This window comes from Astatotilapia calliptera, chromosome 14 (assembly GCF_900246225.1).
Source record: "Astatotilapia calliptera chromosome 14, fAstCal1.2, whole genome shotgun sequence".
NCBI classification, from domain to species: domain Eukaryota; kingdom Metazoa; phylum Chordata; class Actinopteri; order Cichliformes; family Cichlidae; genus Astatotilapia; species Astatotilapia calliptera.
The window spans coordinates 3,903,089-3,914,406 of record NC_039315.1 but is presented as its reverse complement, the minus strand read 5'-3'; the positions used below and the strand labels follow the sequence as shown (position 1 = coordinate 3,914,406).

Here is an 11,318-nt window from a genome sequence, read left to right as displayed (position 1 = left end):
CCCCGGAGGGATCAGTTGGTTTGAGTTTTGATTAGTTTTAGTGTGAATTTAATTTTTTTTCTTCAAAATATTAGTGGTGCCAGATACTATTATTTTAATAATGTGCTTATCTAAACCTCCTAAATCTTACAAATTCTTGTCACACAGTCATCCCAGTCAGGTTAACCGTCTGCATTAATGTCTCTTCGGTCTGCTTGTGCTGGAAAATTTGACAAACCACAAAACCATTTTTTATCTGTTTTTCATTTATTTATTTATTTTTTCGTTTGATTGAATTTTTAGTTCCGTGGCCAAAATGTTTTTTACACTAAGTGTTACTTTTTAGTTTAATTCACTATATAAAAAAAAACTTGCTTTTTGTGGAAGTTTTTTTTCATGCCACCACTTCAGAAAATCCAAATCATGCCAGGTGATAAGTACGTGACCAACTGTTAACATTTGTCCCAAACTGCTGCTGCGTCCGCCTAAATATAAGGCTGACAGGAACACCCAAGCAGAATAACCAGATCTCTTAAAGTTTATATAATCTATGATAAAATGACGCTCTTGGGCTTTAATAGCGTCTCATCTGTGGTGGATTAATGGACAGGCGTTCACCGTCGATGCCTTAAATGCAGAAAAGGGGTCCTGTCTGTTTGCGCATGTCCGACAGATGATGCTGCTTTAGCAGACAGCAGCACGAAGAGCTGACACGCTGATTACAATCCTTATCAACGTTATGTCGCCACAAAATGAAGTTTCCTTACTCAAAGATTCCTGAGGAGTAAGTATCGCTCTTTTTAACACAGGTCACGTCGGTGCTTTCCGTCAACGAGAAGCTAAAGTTTGCTAACCAGCTGGCCTGTTCACAATAAGCACAAAGAGGCTCCTTATTTACTGTGGTGCTTGACTTGTGGTAACCTTTTGAACGATTTAACATCAGTTTTCTGAAGGTGTCCGGTTCTGCTTGGGGTTCACATGGTGTTTGGCCACTGGACTCGTCCGGGGTGATTTATTGAAGGCTACAGGCGTTAGCTAGCTGTTTAAAACTGCAGCAGGTTGAGACTGGATTGTTAGACAGATGGCTAACGTTACCTAGCTGCAGACTGGCTGTCAGAAAGTTCACCTCTCCCGCTGTAAGACCACTCCAAGAAAGCGGTTCAGCCTTAGGAAGACAGCTTTAGCTGGTGTATGTTTGAAAGGTTGGGTACAGAGGGTAAAATAAGTGTGTGTGTGTTTTATATATATATATATATATACAGCTAGGACTGAAGCGTCGATGTGTAGCCCAATGCATTTTAATTAAGATTAAGTAGAAAAGCCTGGTGTCTGGCATCTGACACAAACACCATTTCTCAGCAGGAGACTTCATCTGAAACCTCGGGGAAATTGTGCCAAAATAAACGCACCTTTGTGGTAAGGAAGGATGAGTGCTGATAATGTTTTATTGATTCCTGATTGTTTAAAAATTAGGGTTACACTGGCTTAGTAACTAACTGCTTTATATTTTGGGTCTGAACACTGTAGACAGACTTGTTTGTGTGTATAATCATAAATATGTCACTGAATAAAGTCAGTGAGCACACTAAAAGGCCTACAGTTTCTATGGATTGTATAGTTTATAACTGGTTTGTCTTTCCTATCCTGAATAACAAGTCAATCTTAACTTCCACTGTTCAGACGGTTAACTCGTGATGAATCATAAACTGCAAATGGAGGATGATTCGGCATTTGTGCTTCTTAACAGATCCCTTCCTCTTCCCTCTCAGTGGAGGAGCTGAGAAAGGAATAATGCTGCAGTTCTCAAAATCTTTATATTCTCAATTAATCTTAATTCCATTAAGATTCCATTAATCTATTTTCTTAATTGTTGTCTTATTTCAAATCTTAAAAAAACTCCTTTAAAATATATTTATTTGAGTTAACATGAAGTCAGAGGTTTCAGTGACACTTTAAACCACAGCATATATAACTATGCAATATTACAGAAAAGTCTGAAGACTGCCTTCCAATTCCTTTTTATGGAGTGAGGAAAATGGAACTAGGTGCAGCAATTTACTTAATATCCAGAAATAAAAAGAAATGCAATATGTAAGGCAAAATCACAGTTTGTAATTTATAACAAGCTTTAAAGTAAATATTTGGTTATGACCACCAGCCTGACTTCTTAGGTAGCTGTCTTGTAACTTGCCAGTCTTCAAGAATGGTTCTCCAGGCTTCTTGAAGAACATTCAAAGCCCTTCTTTGGATGTTTGCTGTCTGCTGTTTGGTTTTGAGATGATTCCACGCTGCTTCAGTGTTGATGTCCAGACTCTGACGAGGCCAGTCCATGACTGATGGTGTTCCACTGTCTGTGGTTTTGTTTTTTTAAATCAGGGTATGCGTTTACTACACAAAGCTGTGGACAGTCAGATGTTTGTGCCGCATGGTGTATCAAAATCTGATGGTACATTTCTATATTCATGAATCTATCAATTTTGAAAAGATCTCCACCAGCGTGACTGAATGCAGCTCCAAACCATGACAGAACCTCAATTATGATTTGTTGCCACTGATTTTCAGTGTGGTTTCTATGTAATTTGGCATCCCTCAGCCTTTTCTCCCCCTCCAAACATAAAAAACATTCTTATGAAAATGGTAAGGTACAAGAACTGAACAGAAAATGAGTGAAAAAGCCACCAATGTCCAAATAGAACCTTGAAAGACATTAAGAAAACTTGGAAAATTATTGCTCTGTGCCACACAAAAAACAAAGCCTAGATCTGTTGAAGAAAATTGTAAAGAAATGAGAGTTACTTCAAGGCTTTTGCACAGTTCTGAATATGAGGTGTGTCTGTGTGGACTCACAGCTTCCAGTTCTGAAAAGTGAAGCTAGCGTATTGCTGATATAATTGACAGTCAAGAAGGGGATATAACAGTGAGATGTTAAAGAATGGCTTGTATGAAATATGTTTGTATTACTGGAGAAGTTGAAAGTAAGTAATTCTAAAAGGACAAAAGGAAGAAAAAATGGCATTGTGTTTGTTTTCCTTATTTAAAACAATTCTTTATGTCACTGGTTCTGTACCTCTGCATTATGATGAAATATTTAAAATAAAAGTTTTAGATTGTGTTGTAAGCATGGCTCTTTGCTTTTCCCCAATTTTTTTTTTTTTTTTAATTTTCTGATTTGCTGCTAAAACATTTTGGCACATTCTTAGCTTGACACAGAAAGCTGGCTGGCTTACAGTCTGCCATCACTCTACAACTGTGCTGCTTTGTTCATCTCCATCTCAGCTCCTTGCTGCCTGCAGTGTGTACACAGTGAGCTTATACAGAGCCATGGTTTCTCTTTATTACAAGATGCCATTTGCAAAAGGTCAAACTGAACTGTGAAAATCAGTGATGCCAAAGTATTTTCACACCAATCTAAGTATGTGTGTGTCAACGGCTGACTTTGACCTGCTCTGTTTGTCCCCCAGTATGGTGAGGAAAAGGTGTCCCGTGCTGCATTAGTTGAAGAGTGACATGCTGGCCCGCCTGCCAGCATCAGTTAAGCCTACCATCAGACTACTTTCCCGCACGCAGATGAACACTGGACCTCCAAAATGTAAGTGCCGTCTTTTATCATATTGTGGTGTTTCTTTTGACTTGTCATACTAGTCAAGCTGTTTTGTAAACACGACATCCACAATTTCCAAAGATTTAAATGACACTAAAGTTTAGTTGTATAAAATATCTAATCACTGAGGATCTGAAACGCGTAGTGGGATGACCTTCTAGAGCAATGCAGAAAATATGTAAAGGATAAAAATTACCAGTAAGTTTTAGACAACTGATTTTAAAAAGCAGTTGACTTGTGTCCATGCTTCCGGCTTTTAAAATGCAGTTAAATATTCAACATCTGTTCAGAACATTACCGTAAGTGAAGTGGATTTTGTTTGAGGCTAGTTTGGGTGCACAAATGATGGCAAATTATTGAAAACCTCTGAATTTATGTGGCATTTCCCACAGAATAAGATGGTGTTTGTGGCTATATTGCAGCAGGATGAGTATGGACAAAAACCAAAAACCTACTTTACTAAATAACCCAGTGAATGTTAGCATATTTACTTTGTGGCAGTTAATCTTAGTTAGTCTTTGTTTGTCACCTGGCTCTCTGGTTTACAAAAGATTCCAGAGCAGAACGTGCATAATCATAGCCAGCTACAGTCTGCTACTGTGTGCAAGGTGAAGTACTGTCTGATCAGTTTCGCAGCATTTGGCTTCATCTGAGCAAAGGGACCTGCCCTGTCTGACAAATGGTGAATAACTGACCGGACAGAACCTCAGAGCAAATGGATAATAAATGCAGAAAAACCAGAACAAGAAGCAACTGAAAGGTGGCTGCAACAACTTGAATGGGGATGTCCATGGGTTCTGGGGTCTGACTATTTTGGGTTTCTGATAATGGGGAGACTTGTATAGGGTGGTTGTTTTGTTTTTTGTTTTTTTTGTTGTTGTTTTTTTAAGCCCAGTATTATTGAAATCTGGTCCACTTGGCAGCTTTAGAAAATATGAGTGCATAGATAACTGTGTAACTTCTGTGTATTTTTGTAAATGTTACAGTTTTGGCTATTAACAAAGACCCCCACCAAACACATTTTCAAAACTCTATACTATAGACCAGGGGTGGGTGAACTCCAGGCCTCAAGAGCTGGTGTCCTGCAGGTTTTAGATCTCACCCTGGGTCAACACACCTCAATCAAGTGATTAGCTCATTACCAGCCTCTGGAGAACTTCAAGACATGTTGAGGAGGTCATTTAGGCTACGTTCACACTGCAGGCGAAAGCGCATCAAATCTGATTTTTGTTTTTTGTTTTTTTTGACCCTATGCGACCCATATCTGATCATGGTATGACAGTGTGAACGGCACAAATCCGATCTGGGTCACTTTCGTATGTGGTACTGAATCCGATACATATCCGATGTTTTAGAAAGCGACTGCTGTTTGAACGGTCATGTCGCATTAAATCCGTCTTTTATGTCACCGACACAAGACAGACGGCAATTATCAGCTCCGGAGAAGCGCCCGAGAAGACATCGCGAACGAGCGCTTCCTGGCCATCCAGTGTAGATGTCAGTGAAACTGTTGGGAAGACATTGTTGGAGAAACGTGAACATATTATTTGTACTGTATAATCTGCAGATTCTGACAAATCTGCAACTATCCTTTGAAGCACCGCTCCTCTCTTAAACAGCAATAAGGATCATTATTAGGCTATTTACATTATTATGTAAATAACAAAATAACTTAAAGCAAAAATTGGGAAACGTAAAGTCCGAAGTCTTTATATTAACGGCCATCTGTCAAACAATACTGTTTGGTCTGGGTCTAAACAGAGCGCATCTAAAACCTGCAGGACACCGGCCATTGAGGCCTGGAGTTCTCCACCCCTGCTGTAGACAGAAGATGATTTAAAGTTTCCCCTAAGAGCCGGTCACCTTGTTTTTTACCGCCAGTTTGCATTGAAGAACTTGTATAACTGCAGGCTGACAGCATGTTTCTCTATAAAGTTTTGTGCTATGTGAAATCCCAGTTGGTGTTATTTTCTAAGAATGTGCTTTTTTTTTTTTTTTTTTCTGATTTTGCACATCTTGCAGGGGAAACTACACAGAAAATGAGATCTGCCAGCTATCCAACCCCAGCAGAGTTGGATGCCTATGCTAAGAAAGTTGCCAACAACCCTTTGACCATCCAGATCTTCCCGAGCAGCGTCAAAGTACCTCAAAAGAAGCACATTCGTCGCACAGTCAACGGGCTTGACACATCCTTGTCCAACCAACGCCAGAGTCCCTACTCCTCTCAGGTCGGCACCAGTGGGGGCCTGCTGGCTGTCCTCTGTGCACCTGTCAAAAACTCAGACACTAGCCACACCCGACAACTACATAATTCAGTCATGAACCCTCACAGTGGGCCCTACACCACTGAAAGCACTTTAAACCATCCTCAGCCTGCTCCTCACCTACAGGGTCCGTCTCAGTCTGCACTCCAGAAGCAAAACTTGGTTCACCCTCAAGCACTACAGCAACAGCACCGTTTGACTCATCCAATGGCTTTGCAGCAGCCTCACCCACAAGCTTTACAGCAAAGGAATATGGCTCGTTCACAAGCTCTCCAGCAGCAACAGAGCTTGTCCCAGATTCAGGCGCCACAGCAGCAGAGATTGGCTCATCCACAGGGTATGCAGAGACAGCAGAGCCTCCCTCACACACAGACTGTGCAGCAGCAGCCACAGCAGGGCCAGTCATGTTCGTCAGTTGTACCACAGCAGCATCTTTCTCATCTGCAGTCACTAAAGCATCAGGTGGCTCCTCCACAAGCTTTACATTCACAGCAAGGAGTGACTCAGGATCTGCGCCACATATCTGATGGATCTCAGCTCCCGAGCATGCAGCACACCCAGGGGCTAGTTGGGTCGCAGGCCCTTCCCCAGGCTGTTGCTGCAGGCCCTCCTACCATGCCTAATTGCCCCCAGCAAGCCCGACTGGGACCTTATGGGCCGCAGAAGCTCCCTGACCCAGATGCCCCACCAAATATAACTGTATCTACCTCCACCATCCCACTGTCCATGGCAGCCAGCCTGCATCAGAACAGACCCGGTGACCTGAGCATCATTGTGCACCAAATCAACCAACTGTGTCAGGCTCGGGCCGGTATGGGCACCACCTCAGTCTGTGAGGGACAGATTGCAAACCCCAGCCCCATTAGCCGCAACCTGCTCATCAATGCCAGCTCAAGGGTGTCCTCTCACCACCCAGCTCTGGGCAATGTACCCAGCAGCCTCATGGTGGGACCACCAGACAAAGCTGCAGCCCAAGCTCCCAGCGTTTCTCTCAATTCACAGCAGAGTATAGCTGCTGCTAATAGTGTACCTGCTTTTCACACCAACCCTGAGAAGGTGGCGCAGCAGCAGCTTCAGCACCATTTACATCAGCAGAAACAACAGCAGCAGCAGCAACATTTTCAGCAGCTTCAGCAGCTGCAGCAGCAGCGCTCCTGGGCTCAGCATCAGTTAGCCCACATGCAGCAGCCTCCTGAGGGGGCCAATCCTTGCAAGAATCCAAGGATGGAACCTCCAGCTGAGTGTGCTTTCCCCTCCAGAAACCTCTCCTACAGCCACAAGCTACCAAACAGTGCACAGAGCTTTCCCCTAAATCATCCTGCAGAAAAACCGCAACCCTCATCCCCTGTTAAATGCCCAGCAAGTTCTATGCCTTACATTAATGGCCACTACATGAAGCCACCGTGGAGCAGCGTTCAAGCAACAGCAGGAAACAATGGCCCTCAAGACCTCTCAGTGGCTTTCCAGGGAGGGCAGGCTGCTGCTTCCAGAGACAGAATCCCAGGGGCAAAGTATAGGCCAGGGAAGGAGGGTCCTAATGACCAGTCAGAGCTGATGCAGAATGTGGATTTCTTAGGTGGGGATTTTCAGATGCCCAGCTTTCAGGAGCAGAATGTGGATGCAATGGGGAATATACACAGGTCCGCCAGGAGCCAAGTTCAGGAACCTGGCAGCAGCGGAGCAGTCCATGCTCATCGCCCAGGCTACTGTTAAATGTGCGTTGATGCCCATGTGGCGTGTACTGAATTTTGTTTTTGTTCTGGTCTACAGCTGCTTTCAGCTTCTGTATTTTACTCTTTAAAACCTTCAAAGTGAGCAGTTAAATTGCATTGCTTCAGAGCTTGATTTGGAGACCCACCAGGTGTGATGTTTCAAAGTATTCCTCAGGTCTTAAGCCATGTCGTACTTGTTGCAGATGAAGGGTTTTTGAGATCGTTGTCGACTGTTTTATCTCTGGCACAGATGTGCTGCTGTTTGTTCATATATCTATGGTGTTCAGAAATGTTAATTTGCAGCTGAGACTATGCTTGCCTTATGATTGTCACAGTGCTTTTCATAGGTTGACATGGAACAACTCAACTTTTATTAGCATGTGTGGCCTTAGAACTGCCCAGAGGCAGATAGAATAGGATGTCTTTTGTGTAATGTTTTTATTTGCAATTATTTATCTTCCTAACAGCTTTGATCCATTTGAATGGGGGTTACTTGTATATGCAATTATTAGGACTGTTGACAGTGCTCAATCCCATAGCTGCAGTGTACATTTGTAAAGGGGTCTGGGTGTTAGCCAGAGCTTCCCTATCAGGAATACTAACATGGCTTCTGAACGATATTGTTGGTGGTCCAGGTGATTTTTGACATTGCTCTTGGTGGGATGTTTTTTTTGTTTGTTTGTTTTTAAGGAAGAAAAAAAAACAACCCTGCCAGAACTAGCAAAATCGGTAACCTTCTCCATTTCTGAGATTCTTGTTGTGTGGGAGTTCTTTTTAAATGTTTCTTTTTTGTTGTTGTTTTTGCATTTCTGTACATTGTCTTACTTGAATCATAGAATTTGCTTTTAAATGTCATGCTTAACATTTGGAACAGGGGCAGAAAGTCTCATTAGCTCCCCACATGTTAATCTTTAGGCAATGTGAAACAGAATGGGTCCCATTACTTTAAACTGAGCGTGTCTGTATGTGAAAGGTAAACTGATCATGTGCATGCATGCAAGTACGTCAGCTCATGCTACCGGGGAAAATGTCATTTCCCTTGAGCACAGGTTGTCACCATTTTACTACTGTAATGCAAGTGAATTGATGTGGTGTGGATGTTTCCTTTTCTGTGGGGCTTGTGGTCAGTTGTTCATCTACTTGTCACCGGCCTTACCACGTGTCGTATTTCTGTGACCTACAGAGAAAGAACTAAGAACATGTAATGCAGGTCATGTTGTACTAGATGTACCATAGTTGATGTTGTCTGGGCTTGTGTTGCTGTATTAACCTCAAGCCTTCTGGAAAAAGCCTTAAATGACACACTAGTTATAGTCTACTTTAACAGTTTCTTTGCCAGGATCACAACTTGTATGGCTGTGAGGAAGGTTGTTTGTTTGTTTTTTTCCGTTGTTGTTGTTGTTGTTGTTGTTGTTGTTTTTTGCCCCTGAACTTTGGTTTCCCTGTTTAAAGCTAATGTTGGATTATTTGGGAGGTGTTAACATGGACAGGCAGTAGGAATGGATGATATTGCCTTAAGGTAATAATGCTACTCATCCCAGATTATAAAGCCCTCATCCTTCTGTCTGAAATGTTGCCTATCTAAGGATTTAGGATAGTGGAGAAAAAAATGACTTGATAGCAGATTTAATAGGTATTTAGCCCAGGGATGTAGCAGTTATTTTAAGGTATTTGAACTGTTTTTAGTTGTTACATGTAATATCCTCATAGTTTAATTTATTTTTTGGACCACTGCATCCTGAAGCCATAGGTATTTTCACATTAGGTGCCATAGGTGACATATTGATGCAGGCAATAGGTTTGCATCATTGCTTTAATGTCTTTCACAACAGCAGTTCTTTTTTTCCTAACTGGATTGTTCTCAGAACATCGTACAGATTAAAAGGGAGAAAGAATTGCAAGATAAATCTTCAAAGAGACAATTCTCTTACAAGCTGTAGCTTTTCTGGAGTTCAGTCTTTGTACTTAATGGCAGTTTTTTTTTTTTAATTACTTTTTAGTTTAGGTTTTTAGTTGTTTTTTTTTTTTTTTTGTTTTTTTCTGGCTCTCAGTTTTGATGTGCCTGCCCCCTGAAGCTGCTATTAAATTAAATCTTGACACACACGTATGATCTGTGTGTGTGTGTGTGTCTGTGTCTGTGTGTCTGTGGTGATGATATGGGCTGTATCAGTGAAACAAGTTCCTATTTATTTGATGGGTGAAAGTTGTCACCAGTCAAATGCAGGTATGTTTGGCTGTTTGTATGTCTTACGAGCCAAATTTTAAAGAAGATTATGTATTAATGAATTAAAACTGACCAGTATTCAAGGTGGCAGAGTGAAGTCTGACCCACTGTGGCCTAAAGACCTTCCAAGCCTGTTTGAGTTTCTTTAACATTAAGTTGACTGGGTGAAAACACTAAAGGATTAGACAGACCCGCCCTGTTAATGTTGAACTGCCTCGTTACAGCCCACCACAGTCAGGTTCTGCAGTTTCATATGAAGTGCCTCCACTGGGTGTAGTATGGAGAAGTGTGTGTGTGTGTGTGTGTGTGTGTGTGAGTGAGACTGAGTGCTTGCGTGTATGTTAAGCTTGGGTACTTGCACACAGGTGTGCATGCTGACAGAGGTGCACAAAGTTGATCTCTGATGGGGGGGGACCAAGCTGCTTAGTATAACTACTGATACTGTGTCATGGACTGAAGTCCTGGAGTGTGCCACGATTCCCAAACACTGTCAGGATGTGTGAACTGTTTGCTGCTGACTCACTGACCAAAGTGACCAGAAGTCCCTCTCTAACCACTCTGGCTGAAAGCCTGTAAAAGCTTGTTAATGAGCAGCAACCTGGTGACCTAACAAAAAGCTGCTGGGGTTCAATAAAGTCGTGTGAAGTAAACGTACCGATGTGAAATGCGCATTTATTTAAAAAAAGGAAAAAGACAAAGAGGAAAAACAAAACAAAAACTAAATGACTTTAAAAAGAAAAAAGAAAAAAATCTAGAGTGAGTCGTTCCTTTCTGCAGAGTGCACCTCAAATGTTCTGGCTTTACCCAGAAATCTGGAAATGCATTAAAATACAGAAATATTGTACAAGAACCGCATCAAGAATCACATCTACTTAAGGATGTTGTAGCTCAGCTTTTAAGTTGATTCAGATGGCAATATTTACTGGGGCGCAGACATAACAACTCTCTCTAGATTTTGACTGATTTATATAATTGTCTTTGGTTATCAAAGACATGTTGTGAACAGTGGTGGAGGGGGGGCTTACTTTCTCTACTTTGAAAATGTGATATTCCACTTTTGCCTAACCTTCAGGAAAAAATGTCTTGCACAAACATTCCCCTAACCAAAATAAAGTTTTCAAACATAGCTATTGACTGACTTTTTTTGTGAGCAACATGTTTCAAGGGTTTAAAGCTAATAAAACTGCATATATGGAATTTCACTTGAATCTGAATTCAGTTTAAGTAGAAAGATATTTGTATGAATATTGAATGGACAACATTCTCCTTTAGGTTTTTCAGGTAGAGCAGAATTTATGGTTCCATCTATTACAGCAAGTCGTCCAGCTTCCAAAGCAGCCAGACCATCACACTACCACCAGGTCTGATTGTTTGTTTCACCTTGGAACTTTCCCATAGGTGCTGTTTTTGCTTGGTTTCTTTATTGTTGTTGAATCATGAACACTGATCTTAACTGACAAGTGAAGCCAGCAGTTCTTTAGATCATTGGTGGGGAACTCCAGGTCTCAAGGGCCGGTGTCCTAGAGGTTTTAGATGCA

At 41.7% G+C, this 11,318-nt stretch overlaps 1 protein-coding gene across 3 annotated transcripts; it reads left to right on the top strand.

Moving 5' to 3' along the window:
- Positions 1-571: 571 nt before the first annotated feature.
- Positions 572-10,906, top strand: LOC113036445 (protein FAM222B-like). Of its 3 annotated transcripts, none has more exons than XM_026192811.1 (4): positions 572-763; positions 1,342-1,395; positions 3,441-3,568; positions 5,603-10,906. In XM_026192811.1, the coding sequence occupies exons 3-4, from the start codon at positions 3,487-3,489 to the stop codon at positions 7,555-7,557; spliced, it is 2,037 nt and encodes a 678-aa protein (XP_026048596.1). In that variant the 5' UTR covers positions 572-763; positions 1,342-1,395; positions 3,441-3,486; the 3' UTR covers positions 7,558-10,906. The 3 variants fall into 3 exon arrangements, with proteins under 3 accessions (XP_026048596.1, XP_026048595.1, XP_026048597.1); XM_026192810.1 differs by having other exon boundaries at positions 1,339-1,395; XM_026192812.1 differs by lacking the exon at positions 1,342-1,395.
- The last annotated feature ends 412 nt before the right edge of the window (positions 10,907-11,318 follow it).